Source organism: Gobio gobio (assembly GCF_949357685.1).
Source record: "Gobio gobio genome assembly, chromosome: 1".
Lineage (NCBI taxonomy): Eukaryota > Metazoa > Chordata > Actinopteri > Cypriniformes > Gobionidae > Gobio > Gobio gobio.
Genome location: NC_137097.1, coordinates 42,155,957 through 42,174,564, shown reverse-complemented (window position 1 = coordinate 42,174,564; position 18,608 = coordinate 42,155,957). Strand labels below are relative to the sequence as shown.

The window sequence follows — 18,608 nt, the reverse complement described above, 5'->3', positions numbered from 1 at the left end:
GCAGGCCCCAGACAGAGGGCAAGTCCTCCTAAACACACCCAGCTAGGGCAGCGGTCAGCCATTAGTATCCCTCAGCCAGCCTAATCGCACCAGTGGGCATCCTGGCATCAGGCACTTCTCTGGCTATTGTTCCTGTTCAAACTAATGCCTGAGCCAGGACTGCTGAGTCTTACCTCTCATAGACAGGACTGAGAGTCTGCCCTCTACTGGTCGGATGTGGATTTCTTTCTTTCTTTCTTTCTTTCTTTCTTTCTTTCTTTCTTTCTTTCTTTCTTTCTTTCTTTCTTTCTTTCTTTCTTTCTTTCTTTCTTTCTTTCTTTCTTTCTTTCTTTCTTTCTTTCTTTCTTTCTTTCTTTCTTTCTTTCTTTCTTTCTTTCTTTCTTTCTTTCTTTCTTTCTTTCTTTCTTTTTTTAAATGCTGTTTTTTAAATCTGTTCTTTTTAAGATGTTTAACATATGTTTATAAACACCTTTAGAGTGTGGACACATTTAATTTAGAAACATAGAATGTGATGTTTTCCAGATATATAAGACTAATTTATTTTTTATTGGTGAGTGAATAAGTTTAATTTTGGGTACGGCGATTTAGGCTAGTTGTTTTTATATATTATCAAACAGCACCAGTCAAAAGTTTGGACACAACTGTTTCTCATAATTTTAAAGAACTGCTTAAATAATTGAAATGCGTTACAAAAGCAAAATGGTGAAGGAAAAGCTGCAAGCAAGTGTCTTGCATATATTGACTGAGAGAATGTCAAGAGAAGAAAATAAAATACAATTTTTAATTGTAGTGTCTATTCTTAAATTATTTTATTACTATGAAAATCAAAACGACGGTGGGGGCGGTGTCATGGTGGGCAAGTGATAACCAGTTGCCGTGGCTTTGGGAGTGGCCTCGTAGGGCAGCGAAGCAAGTGCATTCTGGGAATTGTTGTCTTTCATCCACATGAGACAAAAATACATTTTCTGTCTTTTCTCAGTCTAAAGGCACCAAATTCAAAAATAATTTCACATTTCTACTACAGCCCCAAATCAGAAAAAGTTGGGACAGTATGGAAATCGCAAATAAAAAAAAAAGAAGTGATTTCTAAATTTACTTTGCCTTGTATTTCATTGCAGACAATATGAACAAAAAATATTTCATGTTTTGTCTGGTCAACTTCATGTCATTTGTAAATATGCATCCTTTCCTGTCATTCAGACCTGCAACACATTTAAAAAAAAGTTGGGACAGGAGCAATTTAGGGCTAGTAATGAGGTAAAATGGTTAAATAATGATGTGATTTGAAACAGGTGATGTCAACAGGTGATTGTAATTATGATTTGGTGCAAAAGCAGCATCCAAGAAAGGTCTAATCCTTTAGGAGCAAAGACGGGCCGAGGATCGCCAGTTTGCCAACAAATACGTGAGAAAATTATTGAAATGTTTGAAAACAATGTTCCTCAAAAAAAAGATAGGAAGAGATTTGGATATTTCACATTCAACAGTGCATAACATAATTAAAAGATTCAAGGAATCTGGAGGAATTTCAGTGCGTAAAGGACAAGGGCGCAAGCCTAAGCTGAACAACCGTGATCTCCGATCCCTCAGGCGGCACTGCATCAAGAATCGTCATTCATCTATGAGCGATATCACCACATGGGCTCAGGACTACTTTGGCAAACCTTTGTCAAGTACCACAATACGTAGTTACATCCACAAATGCCAGTTAAAACTGTACTGTGCCAAAAGGAAGCCCTATGTTAACAGTGTCCAGAAGCGCCGTCGACTTCTCTGGGCTCGGAGGCATCTGGGATGGACCATCACACAGTGGAAACGTGTACTGTGGTCAGTTGAATCAGTATTTGAGGTATTTTTTGGGAGGAATGGACGCCGTGTGCTCCAGACCAAAGAAGAAAAGGATCATCCAGACTGTTATCAGCAACAAGTCCCAAAGCCAGGGTCTGTCATGGTATGGGGTTGTGTCAGTGCCCTTGGCAAAGGTAACTTGCACTTCTGTGAAGGCACCATTAATGCTGAAAAGTACATAGAGATTTTGGAGCATAATATGCTGCCTTCAAGAAGACATCTTTTCCAGGGACGTCCATGCATATTTCAACAAGACAATGCAAAACCACATTCTGCACACATTACAAAGTCCTGGCTGCGGAGGAAGAGGGTACGGGTACTTGACTGGCCTGCCTGCAGTCCCGATCTGTCTCCAATAGAGAATGTGTGGCGCATTTTGAAGCGCAAAATGCGACAACGAAGACCCCGTACTGTTGTCCACCTTAAGACTTGTTTGCAGGAAGAATGGGACAAAATTACACCTGAAACACTTCATCACTTGGTGTCTTCAGTCCCTAAACATCTTTTAAGTGTTGTGAAAAGGAATGGCAACATTACAAAGTGGTAAATGCTTTACTGTCCCAACTTCTTTTGAAATGTGTTGCAGGTCTGAATGACAGGAAAGGATGCATATTTACAAATGACATGAAGTTGACCAGACAAAACATGAAATATTTTTTGTTCATATTGTCTGCAATGAAATACAAGTCAAAGTAAATTTAGAAATCACTTTTTTTTTATTTATTTGCGTTTTCCATACTGTCCCAACTTTTTCTGATTTGGGGTTGTACATAAATGACCCAGTTTAAATACACATTCATCTTCCCAGCGCTGAAGTACCCCTTTAATTATTGCAGTTTTGCATAATATTCTAAGTTTTTATTCATTTTGAGGAATAGTACTGAATTGTTTGTGCGCAAGTGAGATGAGTAAAAGCATGCTTACAATAATGGGCCGTTTACACTACACCGTTTTCAACAAAAAACATACGACTTATTATGCAATTTGGCCAATCATGGCCGATCAACATGACAATGGTGTTCGGGGGCCTGAAAATGCAAACTTCTGAAAACAATATCATCGTCTCTGTGTAAACTACAAAAATGGGAATTTGTGAAAATGAGTTTGTGACATCATGTGCAAGAGTATTATGTGTTCAGTCCATATAGACACGTCGTCGTGAAAAATTACAAAGGAAAGTTTTTAGTATCGATGTTGTGTAAACGTACCATAAGGGCCAGATTTACAAACAGCTTGCTCCAGCGCAAACCCTCATGGGTGTTAAAAAACTACTATGGCAAAAATAGAAGAAAGGAAATTGTAACTTTCATTGCTTTACTGTAAGTTGTCTCACTCCTTCAATAAAAAATAAAAATAAAAAAATAAATAAAAAACTACAGGATTTAGGCTACTAAAGACATGCAGTAAATTAGTGCTGAAAAGGCGCGGACACAGTTATTTTTGCGGCTGAACTTATTGCATATAGGCCTATGCATTTGTAAGAGTTTCCCTTTCAAAATTTATGGCAGAAGAGTATTTAAATGAATCACACAAAGTGATTTACTATGGTTTGCACTCGTCAATTTACTGTTTGCGTCATTATTTACCGCCCAAAAAAGCACGTCTTAAACCAGACGCTAACTGGTAGATTGCATTGGTCATCTGTGTTCTTTAATTTGCGCGTCGTCAGTAGATCACACATAGAACTGTCCACTCCAATCGGTGATTTTTTGGAATTGCGCTCTCAGGCTAATTTTCCCTGTTTAGTAAATCTTGCCCCATCTTGAATTAAAATAGCCTAACCATCATGTTTACACACAACGCCTCTTGATTTCTCACAGACAGGAGGTGTCAGCCAATAAATGAGAAGTTGCTTGTGTTACTTATTTGAAAAATGAACTTTATTTTGTTGTAAATTTAAAGGTAATGTGTTACTTCACTTGTTAGCTACTTAAAAAAAGTAATCTGATTACGTAACTTGCGTTACTTATAATGCGTTACCCCCAACACTGATGAAGAGTAGATGTGTCTGAACATTTGACTTGTAGGCCTAGTATGTCTTCTTGTCTGAAAAACATTCACCACATAAATAACGCTGTTAAACACAGTTTTTGAGAGCATTGTCAATGTCTTAAAAAAAGAGATAAAAACGTCTCACACTATATACTATTATTATCACAATCCCTGCTGATTACAGTCCCAATGGCCATTAACTGCCTCTTAAATATTAGCTAAAGTAATATCAAAAGTTGATTCAGTCATTAATCTTCTACAACCAATCCAAGTATATATATTAGCTATTGTTCTGGCTGATGTGACATAAGCCTGTTTATTCAGGCAGCAGAGGGAAGGAGGAGCCTGATGTGGGTGTCTGTGTGGCTGCAGGTGGGAGGAGCCGCGTACCTGTGAATCTACACCTGTTTGCCAGAGAGAGCGAGAGGGACAGCCAAGCCGGAGAGGAGGTAGAAGAGAAGGGATAGACAGAAACAAATTAAAATCCCAAAAAAAGCTGGGTCCTATAGAGCGATGACCTCACCTGTTGGACTCAACTGGACCAAAAACTGAACCAGAGGACAGTGACCCCTCTAAGGCAGATAACAACTATCTCAACGGACATACATTCACCTGCGCAGGTGAGAGAGGCTTATTACCAGAATTCACTAGAGGATAAAAACTCTTTTAACTCCATGGAATATCGTCCAGTTGCAGTTAGTTTCATATTAATTAATTTACAGATAAGTTACTGTACTTAAATGTAAAATCAAAGTTCTAGAGAAAAAAAAATAGCCGATCAAATGGGAATTAATATTAAGTTATAGAGAAAAAAGCGAATGATAGCTGTGAATTTCAATGACCTTTGGACAGAGACACATTTGATTACACATTCATAGCAAACAGTGAACCTTTATCACTGACTAATCCAGCACAATGAGGTGCCCGAGATGAGTGTGTGTTTGTGTGTGTGTGTGTGTGTGTGTGTGTGTGTGTGTGTATGTGGGCATGTTTTTGTGAAATATCAGGACACAAATGTGTATAATGACATGGGTATGACATAGGTATTACAAAAAGAGGGTGAAATATGAGGACGTTCCCCATGTCCTCACTTTTCAAAATGTTTATAAATCATACAGAACAAGGTTTTTTTCACAGAAAGTGAACTGCACAGTCTTCTGTGAGGGCTAGGTTTAGGGGCAGTGTAAGGGGATAGAAAATACGGTTTGTACGGTATAAAAACCATTACGCCAATGGAATGTCCTCATATTTCACAAAAACAAACGTGTGTGTTTGTGTGTGTGTTGGGGGGTGGGGGTATTGCAATCAAGTGAACACTGAAATGCAAAAAAAAAAAAAAAAATCCGTTGTCTCAATAGTACAAGTCCAGCAGGCAAGATGAACATCTCTGAACAGATTTTGAATTTACTTATTAATTCTGACAAAAAAATTGCATTAGGAAGGAATCCAGCCAAGAAAGTTCTGACCTGAAATCAAAACAATCCAATCCACAAACAATAAGACATGACAGACCTTATTCACAGCAGCACCATCTTTGACTTTGACAAAAAAAACTCCCGACAATATAAGCTTTGGAAAATTAAAAGTGATCTTTGTGCTTTATACAGCTTTAGCAGATGCCATTGAAAACACTGTAAATATATCCTTTACAGCTTTGCTTTCAGACCTGTCATGGCGCTGTTCTGAATAAGGTTTATTGCTTTATAGTGAGTCTCTCCGTAATTCATAGAATATCAAGGATTTAATTCAAGTAAGGGGAGAAACTAATGCCGTTATGAAATTACAAGCAAATGCTATTTAGTGCCTCTACTGCCTGCTTTATTTGTTTACCATGTGATATTTGTATCCATACACAAACTCTCCCCTCTCCCCATTGGAAAGAAAAATGGAAAACTTTCAAAGTCAGAGATCTCAATATATAAGTTCAAACATTCCTCATTCAATTCTATCAAAACCAAATGATATGCACTATACACATTCAATTTATATCTATAACTCTTACCTTTGGTCAACAAATGTTTAATTTGAGTGTTTTTGTTGTTGTTTTTTAATGATGATGATGATGATGAAACATCTGAATTGGGATCTATTCTTCTGAGCTCTGAAAGAGCTTCTAAACAAACAAAAATTCTCTCTCTGGAAACTTCTGGAAAAATCTGGACCGATTTCCCTTTCCTCATTATTAGCTACTCTCTTACAAAAATTCCAAAAGGGGTTTTTCACAGTGATGCCATAGCGGAATCATTTGAGTTCCCCAAAGAATATTTCAGTGAAAAGTTCCAAAAGTATAAACATTATAATAATATAAAGAACCTTTTTAACGGTATAATGAACAATGGAAAGTTTCCGTGGATGTAAAAGGTTCTTCATGGAACCATCGATGCCAATAAAGAACCTTTGCTTTTAAGAGTGTATTTTACTCTCACGCCCTTTCAAAAAGGGACTTATTTTTAAGGTGTAAGAGTAAAACAGCATAAAAATAAATCTGAACTACTTTATGAAATGGATGCCACTGCACATTTTGGGCCTAAGATTGCTCAAACACAAGAATATGTCTGTGCACCCCAATTTCTGTAATTTGCACTATACTTTTACTTACTTAAAGTGTGACTGTTCCCGGAGCGAAGCTCTCCATGGACCTCCAGTTAACACCTGATGTTTTTTTCCAACCAACGACAGGAATAATTAATTAATCAGGATGTCTACAGAGATTGCTGTTTCTCGTGGGAGCTTCTGTTGAAACTAAATGTACTTTGTGTCGTTATTATTGTGATGCCTGAAATAAATTGAAATGCTTTTAGAGAAATTAACAAGCGGTCCGTAATTTGCCTAACAAGACAAATCTGAAGTTAGATTTTGCGTCATCAAAGCCATTGTGATATTATCAAATCCTTTTATTATCAGCACACAGAAAGTTCCTGCTGGCCATTGACATTATCCCGGAAAGCTCTAGCTTTTCCTTCTGAACAATCATTTCCTTGACCCCTATCATTATTTTTATCTTCATATGAAAACCACACTCTAACAACATGGAGTGTGCATGTAAGACCATGTGCTTTGCTTAGAAGTTCCCTTTGCGTGCAAAGAGTATCCTTCCTTATCCAAATCCTGACTACTTTCCCACGGCAAAACTGATGAGTGCATTGCACGTTTCAAAATCCATGTTTGTATTATAAATTGTGGTTTAAATGTATTCAGTATAATTGCAAATGATAAATGTGCGATAAAATTCAAGGCTTTATGTAGTTTATGAAGTGCTGGCATCACTTTTTGAACGATCAAACCCAAGAATTTTATAATATGCATAGGTAGCTTTTCAAATAGGTAATGCAATATGGCTTATTGTTAAAACCATCTGGATTAAATGCTTTTAAAGGTTAAAAGCGTCCAAAAAACAAGGCTGTAAGGTTGAAAGGGAGCTGGCCGGCACCACCTGATCTCTGTTTGCTCTCGTAAACATAAAAGCCGGAGCAAGAGTCAAAGCCCTGAGAGAGTGAACAGAAATTAGCATACTGTATGAAAATGACCACTTTGTTGCTAAGCAACAGAGCCAAGCCTTTCCCGTGAATGGATATTGCCACACGCTACAGCAGTTTTGTGTGAATTTGAGTGTGGGAGTTCATTTTTACATTTCACAGACGGCTGCTTCAGTTCGAGATATGATCATGGAGACTAAAGCATTAACATTTTCCAGGATATGCAGCTCAAATTATTTGTTTATTGTTGTCTTTGTGTGAATAAGTGTGCGGTAAACCTCACAATATGATGCTGGAACTTTCATTTGGACAGTGTTTCACCATGTATGCCAAAGGCGTGCTTGCTTTTATTGTAATGGTTTCCTTCAAAGAAGCCATTCATATGTATGAACCATAAACTCTCTCTGGACTGTGAGCTCTTAACACGTGAATGGATCATGGAACATCACGTAAATGAATAAATTAATCACAATGAATCTATTTGCGGTGTGAGCAAAGAAAGAACACTGAATATTATGGCTAAAATGAAAGCAGCTAAATGGAGAAGTGAAGTCTCACGAGGCCAGATGCTATAGTGTGTTCACTTATGACCTGAATGGAGACAGTTACACATTTCTGCTGAATTAGTCTCTTGCATGGTTGTTTATTAAATATTTTTGCTAATGTGATCCAGCTCCATTTAATGTTTTGTCATATTATTAGGTCAAATTAAGATAATAATTGTGTTAATGATTTCAAAGTAATCACCACAATCAACCTTTATATAAAGTTGTATTGAGGTACAAATGTACCATTCAAAAGTTTGGGCTCAGTAAGATTTCTCTCTCTTTTAAATTGTAATAATATTTCACAATATTATAATATACTTTTTTAGAGAGACTTCTTTCATCATAAAAAAAATCGTACAGGCCACAAACTTTGAACCGTAGCATTAATCGTCAGTTTTATTATTCGAAAGTGTTCAAGTCATGTCTGAAAAATCATATTTACGAGTTGAACGCACATGGACAATGTAGTTAATACGAGTGGGAATTTACCGGGATTTTCTTTAAGCCCTGATGTTTACGAGTAGGATGTGTGTCAGTGCTTATAATACCACAATTATAGGTATTTAGCAGCAGTGACATTTTCAGGCTTGTTTATTTACAACAAAATAAGCTAACTGCCTGCACACAATATGATAGCATTGTAATGTAACAGTATAATAAAATGTAATGATAAAGTTCACAGTGGCTTCATAAGTTAATTAAAAACACAAAAAGGCAAAACACACCTGATGCACATTCGTTGTTCTTCATTTTAGATGTAGAGTTGAAAAACCTTGCTGTATTTTTGTGTATTTAATCAAGAGAAGGTACACTGCCCATGCTGAAAAAAAAAAAAAAAAACCTGGCTGATCTTAGCTGGTTAAAGCTGGTCTCCCAGCCTGGCCAAGCTGGTGTTCAGCTGGTTTTAGCTGCCTTTTAGATGGTTTCCCAGCTTGACCAGCTAAGACCCGCCTAGTCAGCTAATAAAAGGTGTCCTCTAAAATCAGCCTGGGAGACCAGCTAAGACCTGCCTAGGCTGGCTTTAATGGGGCCATCTTGCTCTGACGAAAGTGACTTCATAAACCTGACATCGTAAACATGACTTCCCAACTCGTAAATACGAACTTCCCAGGAGGACTTGAACGCACCTTAAGCACATGTGCTTTATCATTTAGCATTAGCATGGTCTACATTTAGCATTTCCATCTTCCTAGCATATAGATGCACTGCAGAATGTGTGAAATTCGAGGCCTGTAACCAGAGCTCTACGGGTTAAAACCCTATCATACCTCTGCCATATGGTGCTTATTGAATTACACTAAAAAATTCATTAGCGGCTGTCCCTTCTAATGCAAGACACAGATCTTACATTAGCATTAGCTCACACCCTCAGGCCTCAGCTTACACATTATTCTTACTTTTTGTGGCCAAATGAAACAGCTGGTTAAATTGAACAAAAAACAGGATGTTTATAGTTCATTTTCTCATTCAGGCATACTGTTTGATCTTTAATCATAAATATAACTCTCTTTCTGTCCTCTTTGCAGAGTCTGTTTTCATCTCGATGGCGACCGCAGAACCTGCACCGAGCTGGTGGAAGCTGACCTTCCTGCGTAAGAAGAAATCAGAGCCGAAAGTGTTGTACGAAATCCCTGGAGACCACTGTAGCAACGCCGGGGAGACACCCGGGACACCCGACGCAGCTGCGGACAGCCAGTTTAACGCCCGCTTGGAGCGCATCGTGGACAAAACGGCGACAAAGGGTCGCCATGTGAAGGTCTCACATTCGGGCCGGTTTAAAGAGAAGAAGAGAATCCGCTCTACGCTAGCAGAAAACCCTGACCTGTTCCCTGAGGCAGAAACTAGCGAGAATAATACAACTGGAAAATAGAGTCACTGTGTGAACACACTAGCATGTGTGCAAAACAGCTCAAGAGGGCCCTGGTCTATGCAGCACTCTTCCATTGATGTCCCCTGCAGTTTACAATCACCTGAGGCTGAGCCCGAAGAAAGAAAAGAATCGTTGAATGAATTAGTGACTGATCTATACTAATGTTTGGGAACAAAGACAGGCATAAACCCAAAGATCAGGTTTCTTCACATACACACGGCAGGACTGCATTGTGGTTGTCTGATGAAAGGCTGACATTTAGCAAATGTTTAGCAAAGAGAAGTGCACTGAGAGGGAATCAAATCAATCATATATCAGCACAATATATCAGCAATGATAGTGTTTTTTTGCTTATTCTATGGTGAAAACTACAATTGCAGCTACAGCACTTTTGATTCAAAAGGTTTAAGGAATATTATCAGCAATAATATGCTACTAAAAGATCATAGAGACTTTTATTTACAAATTTAAATTATAGTTAATTATATAAAATAGATTGTTGTTGTTATTATTATCACCCCCACCCCCTCCCCTTCCAAAAAAAGATAGAAGTAGCTGAATGTGAGTCTACTTGTTATGGCCTCTGAACCACCAACTAGACCATAATATATTTTTTGAGTAGGCCTATATGTGCCTGTTGAAACTATTTTATGTCTGTGTTGATGTGTCAGGTTTAATTATGATCTTTGATCTTGGTTGATATTTATTGTACAGAGAGTTTATAACATTTGAACATGGTGGGGGTTTTTAATTTTATCCTAATTGTGCTTTTTATGTTGAAATAAATTGTCATATATTTGCACAATGCCTAATTTAATTGTTTGCTTAGCTGGGATTTTGTAAAAAATAAATAAATAAATAAAAACGTGTTGTTTTTAAAATACCATTGTATAAAATAAATGAATGCATTCAATATGTAAGCTGTCTTGTGTAGTATCTTTCAATTTCTCTGAAAAAAAAAAATATCTGAAATAGGACCACTAAACAAACTACACCTTGCCCTTCCTGTTTACTACAACATATTTCGTCTCTTTATTTAGTTTTGCCATCAGCAAGAGCAACGGTCTTTTCTTTCCGTTGTCTTTTTTCCCCATAACAATAAATCCCGTAAAACATCTGAGGTAAAACTCGCCCTGTAGATTATTTTTCTTCCAGCAGAGGGCGATAAATCCAAACTACATGCGGATAATGTAACCTTCCCTGAAATGTTTGTTTAGTATAGACTTTGTGCTCACGACACATTTGTTAGTCAATCTATCGACTGACAGATACGCTAATGTTGATATTATCACTCGGACTCTTTGCAATGCTGTGTCTTAGCCTAATACCATTGTCCCCCCATTTGACATAAACAAAAAGACTAAGTGATCTCAAACTAATTCTGAATGAATTATTTCTCCCACTATAATTATTTTTTAGTACTATTTTTCCTATTGATAAAAATGGACTAAAAGTGATGGGTCTATATGTTGTCTGCGCCCAGTAACAAAACGCTGTGGCGGAAGGATATGTCTGAGCGGCACTGCGGCTCTATATAAACATGAACTCGACGTCACCACTGGCCGATTCTGTTCTTCTCACAGCTGATTTTTTTGTTGATACTCGAGCGATTCTGCTCTCCGCCGAAATGGCCGTGTGAACCGCAGTCTGTAGACAGCGCGCAAACTCCTCAGTGCATCAACATAGTGCACTGGCTCCGTACATTTATATCAAAATGGCGTAAGTATACTTTTAATTGTTTATGTCTTAAAATGTCACGTCGCCTCACCCACCCGGCTGGACGGGCGTGTACCATTAAATAGTTCAGCCTTATGACCATTTATGTTATTTCCTATGTGTTTTATATATATATATATATATATATATATATATATTAGTGGATTTATTAATTTAAATAGATGGAAATTGTCTGCGAACAATGTCTTGACCAGCGTTTCGAGCTTAGCCATATGTCTAACTGTTACCCGACGTCGGTCGATGAATTTGTAGTCATTTTTGTTTTAAAATGTACTAAACTGTTTTTATTTTGTATAATGAATGCATATCCAACCTGCCAGAATACGTTTAACTCGAAATAAACACGAATGAGACCGTTTAATTGACGTTTCTTTGTCACCGCGTGCTCTTTATAAAATGGCGTACGTTCCTGAAAAGGGAGCGGCAAGTCCCTGAAATGGCGGAGTCTTTATCCACCTTGATAAAACAATAGAACATCGGGGTACATTTTACGTCAGACAACGGTTTCAACAAACTTTAAGAATGTATAAAAAGCAATGAGATGTTGCCTGTGGTAAATTGGATTGAGATTTTAAAAATGGAATCCAGTCGGCTGACTATGTGAGTGATAAAGAACGTCACGTGGTAGATTACCATATATGGGTAGGGTGTAGGCAGATGATGTCATCGTGAATAACTAATGAGGCTTTTTTCTTGCTAAGTAACTTTTGTATTTGTTTACATTTTATGAAATTGTTATACAAGTGATTAACTACTTTTAACATCTGTTTGCAGGTCCTTTGTGGCAAGTCTGATCTTTGCTGTAACTGACAGCACGAAATTATTCGAATTCTCAGTAGAAGACTCGTTGATTCCACTTGAAATAGACAGCCATGTCTTTGATGAGCTCACGGTTTGGCCAGGACGATATGGAGGTCCTTCTTTGGGACCCATCATCACCGATGGCTGACCCTCTGGGGTCCTTCCTAGATAAAGATGAGGAGATTCTTCCTCTCGGAGGCGCTGAATCGCCCCTCTCATCTTTCTCTTCTTCTCCACTTCCCTCTCTCTCCCCACCCTGCACTCCTCCCTCCACTCAGAGGGGGGAGAAGGCTGGGCTCGATCAGATGTCCCTGTCCTGGTTCCCCTCAGATGAGCTATGCCTAAACAATCATGGCAAAGGTAGCAATTTATTTCAAACACACCTACAAATACTCTAGTTTCAGCGTGCTAATATTTTAAGCATGCAATCATGATCATATTTAACATGTTTTTTCCCCCCATTTCAGATCATTCGTTCAGTGAAATGGATTGGATGACGGAGCGAATTGATTTGAGCGAGTTTGATCTGGAGTCTTTGATTGGCTCCTGTGATTCTGAGGATCCACCCAGTTCTCCTGAGGAGCTCATCGCTTCTCTAGAGTCACAGATAGACCTGGAGTCCCAGCCTGTAGCTTCTGATAAAACCCCTTCACCCTCTCCAGCAGCGTCTGTCCCTGAAATCAATCAACTTTCCAACCTTTCGTTCACTTTGAATACTCCAGTTGCTACTCCTTTCATACCCTCATCCCCCTGTGAAATACCAGATTCCTCCTCTGTGGTCCCTGAGCCCCAGGCTGAGTTTGAGATCAAGTCTGAACCGGCCTCCCCAGTCCCATCACCTTTCATCATTCCACCAGAGTCCCCTACTGATACTCTTGAGCTTGGTTGCGAGGTAGACATAACTGAAGTTCAGAGTCCATCCCCCATTGAGATGCGGGTGCCAAAAATAGTTCTGTCCCTCACCCCAACCCGCATCGTTCTTGTACTTTCTCCCAAAGAGGAGGTTAATGCGATGGTTACCCATCCAGGTGAGGTGTTTGTGGAAAATTCCCCAAGTCCAGCTTCCCCTGACCCACAAACCCCAACCTCTCCCCAGTCTCCCTCTTCCAGGGTGAAGCCCTACCCCACACCCGATTCTAAGCCCACTCAAAGCCAGCAGTCAGAGTCGCCTACCCTTGTAGGAAGAGTTAAATCAGCCAGTGGCCCAAAAGTTGTGGTTGAAAAGAAAAAGCTAAAGAAAATGGAGCAGAACAAGACCGCAGCGACCCGCTACCGACAGAAGAAGCGTGCAGAGCAAGATGCCATCCAGTCAGAGTGTACAGTCCTAGAGGAGAGGAATCAAGAGCTGGCGGAAAAAGCAGAGTCCATTGCTAAAGAGATCCAGTACCTGAAAGAGCTAATGGAAGAAGTCAAGAGGGCAAGAGAGGGCAAAAGTGTGAAGTCATAGAAAGAAATGGACACAGAGGCTTAAAGCTGATAGAAATGGACAGTTTCAGCATAGCCTGAAGTGCAGAATATTAGGGATGTTGGTCCTAAAAGAAAGTATTTTATGAAGGGTTAAATAAATTACAGTTTTGATTCTTCCCCAGTGTCCAAGTAGAAAAGCTTATTTAGCATGTCATCAAAGCCTGGTATTCTTTTGTTGGTGTTTTTTTTTTTTTAATCTTGTTTATCTATTGTATGCACAGTATTTTATATAATGTGTGTGCATTGTCTATTGATGGTCTTTGTCTTGAATTTTCCCAATTGAAATTCTATACAAATGCTTAATATTTAAAATTTCCTTCTGTCTTTGTGGTATGGTGTGCATTTATTAAATTGTGTATAGAACTAAATATTTTGTAGTTGTATGGGCCTTTCACTGCATATCAGTTAACTTGAATGTTATTTATTTAATAAACATTTAAAATGAGTTTTTGCGTTTAATCTTTTCATTATGAAAAGGAGGTAGAAATGAGTTTTAGTATTTTATAAAATTGATTTTATGACAAATTCACTACCTCTATTGGTAGGTAATGTGATCTAAATGGAATTCTTTTGAGGACAGAATACAACTTAAAATTAGTACGATACAATGACCAAAGACCACTACATTTATGGCTGGCAGAAAAATAAGGGGTTGTTTTTGTTTTGTAAGATTTCATAAATGTATCAAGACAATTCAAACTTGAAGCAGAATTTGACAAAAACACAATGTGCAAAATTAATCTTTATTACTATGAAAATATGAAGTGGAAAGCATACAAAAGCTAAACTCTCAAGTCATCTCGGTGTCTTCAGTCAAACCAGTTGAAAAGTCACATTTGAGGCTGATACGGTTGCCCATGCCCATAGGATTCCTTGGCATATTCTCATATTGCGCCAAATATTTCTAGACAAGATAAATATTACTATGCAATAGTAACAGCCAAGCCCTGAATGCTCAACACATATTGGTACGTGTTTAGGTAGAATGTAATGCTGTCATCTGTCATCACAGTCCTTAGTTTGTCCTCCTTAGTTGCTAATCATCAAATTCATAACAAAAAAGTTCTCAAGGTGTTCAATGGCACATCAGTTCAGTCTGTAGAACAATTGTATATTTGAGAACCCAGGTGCACATGATCCTAAACTACTTTATGATAATATAGTGAGTACCGGTACATTTAACCTACATGTAAGCAATATTCCAACTTTGTGAAATGCAGTTTTACTAAGTATGTGCATGAAAAGCGACAAGGATGTGTAAATACTGGGTATGAGAGTGCTGCTATACAGTGGAAATGAATAGTCATTTGGTTTGTTTGTTTCCATTCCAGCTTTTTACATATAACATTTGAAAATAATCAGCTCTGGAACTATTGCATGCATTTGGCGATACTATCAGTATTTGAGTAGCTGTTATTTGTGGTCTCTAGCTTGTAGGATAAAAAAAAAAACAAGTGTCACAAGAAAGTGCTACATGCTTCTAGCAAAGGTGCATGTTCTTGATTTAAAACTTTATGAAAATCTTGTGACTAAATCTTAACAGTGCTCAAAAAGCCAGAAATGTAGGTTGTAAGTGTATGATGTATGATACTGAATGTCAACATAATACTGTCCATGAAGTTTAAAAGCAGTAGAATATCTAGTTCAAATTCAGTTTGCATTAACACTGCTTGTTTTGGGATCCAAAAGGTCAATAGCTTTTACAGTCCTCCAGAGATGCACTTTGTGTTGCCTTATACTTCACTGTAGAATGCATCTTCCACTCGTTTCCTCCTCGTCTAGTTCTTGATTTACTGTAGAACAAGGATGCAATGATCAGGTTTTACACACACATATATATTTATATATATATATATATATACAGTATATATATATATATATGAGAAATATTCAAATGAACAAATTAATACATAACCTGATGTGAAAACCAGCAATTATAATAGTATAAGATGTAATACACTTACATTTGACAGGTAAGAAAGGATTCTGTCCATTCTCTGCTACCATCTCCTCTATTTTCCGCAAGAGTTCAGTCACCTGTGTCCTGTCCTTGTTGGCTTTGGTACAGTCCAGCACGTGATAACAGTTCCAGCAATGCTGCATCAGTTTCAACAGCTCACCTCCATCCCGCTGGATGTGATCCTCGATGGATGTGCCATACAGCCAGTCGCCACATGAAAACAGCACCAGTGTGTGAAGACACGCCTCCTCGCCAAACATTTCCAAATGGCTCTTGAGGGCCTGCCTCTTTTTGGGAGTGAGGGTCGAGACCACAGGGATGACCAGTAATAGTGCATGTGGGCCAGGATGGAGAAGCCCTGCCCCTTGTTTGATTTCTTTTCGAATATTGCTGGGTGTGCGCTGGGCGGAGAACCAATCCCAACCTGGCGTGTCAACAATTGTGAGGCGCCGACCAGCAACCAATGCTTGACGACGGACAGACACCTCAGTGGGGCGTCCTGATTCAAACACACGACAGCCCAGTAGAAGATTGCCTGCAGAGCTCTTACCTGCTCCACGCCAGCCTACTAGCAGAACCCGTAACTCTGTTAAAAAGAAAGTGGGAGATTGCAAAAAAGGAAATGCACTTTGCATGTTCTAAGGAGACATTCTGCAAAGGTACCAGCAAAACAAAGGTACAGGAGAATGAATCAGATGCGTACTCACCTCTTGGCGGAGATCTAAACATTGCTGCTGTCCGCTCCACTTCTGGGAGTCCATCCTCTTCTCTTTCCTTTTCTGTCTCTTCATCATCGAATCCAGGGCTTGGCCTCACCATTTCAAAGAACCAGCCTTGATTCTCCTGAACCATTTCCTCTACTTTTTGTAAAAGCTCTGCAACTTGTGCACTTTTGTCTGAGCAGGTGTTATCCAAGGCATGGTACCTGGAGCCACACCTCTCCACCAACCTCTGCAGAGCTGCCCCACCATCCACAATGAATTCCTCAACACCCTTGTCCTGCGGCAACTGGTCCGCACAGGTGAACACAATCATGGTGTGCCTCCATATTCCTGCTCCCAATGCTCTAACTCTGGCCCAAAGGCTTTGCCAGTGGTGTTCAGTGAATGGAACTCCAATGGGAACCACCAGCAGCAGGGCATGGGGACCAGGAGAACATTGATCAATGATGGACTGCTGGTTCTCTAAGTCCGTCTCACCAGTCGTGTCTTCAGTTTCCAGATTCCATCCAGGGGTGTCAATGATCAACAGACGCCAGGTGAGTATGTCTACCCAATGTTGTTGGTCTTTATGGGAATTGTCAGATGGGTTTTTCTCCTGGCTCAAGATGGTATTCAGTGTGGAGGTCTTACCCGAGCCGTGGAACCCCAGCAGCAGCAGGCGCCGCATGGGTGGAGAGGATCCCTCTGCTTTTGAGAGATAGAGATGAAAGTGAAAATTATATTGCAGGTGATCAAAACTACTTGCAGTTCAGTCCATGCAGCCTACATCCACAAGACCTATTTGCTACACTGTCATTCCAACACGATCTCATGGCAATTCGTATGTATTTATGAGGTGGTGAGTGAGGTCGTACAATTTTTTGAGTACCCCTAACCCTGTCACTGCGGTTTAGACAAATCGCACAAATTCATACGAGTGAGGTAGTACGAATTCGTACAAATTACCCACCTCGTACAAATACGTACGAATTGGTTGTGAGATAGCGTTGGACATTCTGAGCAATGACTGCCATAGTACATCAATCGAAAAATGATGCATGTAGTCCTGCACTAAATAACCTTCTTGTGATTGTAAAATAAAAATGTAAAACACATTTGTCAGGCAAGAAAGGTTTCTCTCAATTCTCTGCTACCATCTCTTCTATTTTCCGCAAGAGTTCAGTCACCTGTGTCCTGTCCTTGTTTGCTTTGGTACAGTCCAGCACGTGATAACAGTTCCAACAATGCTGCATCAGTTTCAACAGCTCGTCTCCATCCCTCTACTAAGTAACCCTAACCATTAGCCTTATGATTTAATTCTAATGCTGAAGCAGGATCCGAGTCAATCACATTTGTGTGGGCATCTGCTTTTGTATAATGGCAAACTGATCTAGATACAGCTGAAACTCTCCTGTCTGCATTAGAAAGCCCCCAGAGACACAGGAAGCGCATGCAGAGGGGAAGTGAGTCAGCTGCCTGTGTAGGTGGGATTTGAAAGTGGAAGATTGTCTGGCAGAAGAATGAAGTTAAAGTTTAATGTCACTTACCTGCATGTAAATCAGAAGAGACCGTAGCCATCTTGTGTCTAGCTGGTCTGTGTCTCCTGTTCTCGCTCTCTTTCTCCCTCTCTCTCTCTCCTCCGCTCAAAACATGGCTTTCTCCCCTCTTATCTCCCTCCTACTCTATTTCCCTCCCTCTCCCAGTGATCTTCTGATTATACAACACTCTCACAACCTTTCTCTCTACTTCTTTTTCACTTTCTTTCCCTCATGAAATGATACAAGCAGCAGTAGCTGGGAGAAAAGGCAAGTAGAGAACAGAGGGATTTAAGGAGGGAGTGTGAAAAAAAACAAGACTTGTGAGTTAGTGGGCAGAGTTTGACAAATATACAGTAAGAAGCCTCCCACAATTCTTAGGTACTAATAAATAATAATTGTGTGGAGTGGTTTCCTATTCTTTCATTGTGGAGTGTTGAGTTTGGGGGTGGAGCAAAGGCTGCCATTAGACCAATGAAAAGATGAACGAATCCAGTTTTGCCCCGCCCACCTGATTCTGCAGTATGACCTAAACTCGGCAGCATTTAAAAACTAGAGTAAAGCAAACACTGGAAAGTTTTTTCCCTTCTAAAGCTATAAAGTACATTAAATCAGAGAAAGCACTAGTGTATTATGCAGTATACAGTAATATTTATATGATAAAATAAATAAA

At 39.2% G+C, this 18,608-nt stretch overlaps 3 protein-coding genes across 3 annotated transcripts; 2 read left to right on the top strand and 1 right to left on the bottom strand.

The window, feature by feature from the left end:
• Positions 1-9,407: 9,407 nt before the first annotated feature.
• On the top strand, positions 9,408-9,734 carry LOC307127626 (proline-rich protein 15-like protein A; the record flags this gene model as incomplete). Its single annotated transcript, XM_079819003.1, has 1 exon — positions 9,408-9,734. The coding sequence occupies one exon, from the start codon at positions 9,408-9,410 to the stop codon at positions 9,732-9,734; it is 327 nt and encodes a 108-aa protein (XP_079675129.1).
• A 1,542-nt stretch (positions 9,735-11,276) lies between these two features.
• Positions 11,277-14,184, top strand: atf4b (activating transcription factor 4b). The gene is made up of 3 exons (XM_079840393.1): positions 11,277-11,453; positions 12,246-12,632; positions 12,740-14,184. Exons 2-3 carry the CDS (start codon positions 12,344-12,346, stop codon positions 13,717-13,719), a joined length of 1,269 nt encoding a protein of 422 aa, XP_079696519.1. The 5' UTR covers positions 11,277-11,453; positions 12,246-12,343; the 3' UTR covers positions 13,720-14,184.
• Positions 14,185-14,453: 269 nt separating this feature from the next.
• On the bottom strand, positions 14,454-18,241 carry LOC307140645 (GTPase IMAP family member 8). Its single transcript, XM_079840268.1, has 4 exons — positions 17,948-18,241; positions 16,407-17,108; positions 15,704-16,285; positions 14,454-15,532 (listed from the first exon to the last, which is right to left on the bottom strand). The coding sequence occupies exons 1-4, from the start codon at positions 17,976-17,978 to the stop codon at positions 15,480-15,482; spliced, it is 1,368 nt and encodes a 455-aa protein (XP_079696394.1). The 5' UTR covers positions 17,979-18,241; the 3' UTR covers positions 14,454-15,479.
• Positions 18,242-18,608: the final 367 nt, after the last annotated feature.

Bases quoted from the DNA above. Each gene is read 5' to 3' on its own strand.
- atf4b (XM_079840393.1), top strand. From the start codon at position 12,344: ATGTCTTTGATGAGCTCACGGTTTGGCCAGGACGATATGGAGGTCCTT. The intron at 12,633-12,739 runs GTAGCAATTTAT...CCCCCATTTCAG, and splicing joins CCTAAACAATCATGGCAAAG to ATCATTCGTTCAGTGAAATG.
- LOC307140645 (XM_079840268.1), bottom strand. From the start codon at position 17,978: ATGGCTACGGTCTCTTCTGATTTACATGCAG. The intron at 16,286-16,406 runs GTGAGTACGCAT...TCTTTTTAACAG, and splicing joins GTTTAGATCTCCGCCAAGAG to AGTTACGGGTTCTGCTAGTA. The intron at 15,533-15,703 runs GTAAGTGTATTA...CTTGTTCTACAG, and splicing joins TCCTTTCTTACCTGTCAAAT to TAAATCAAGAACTAGACGAG.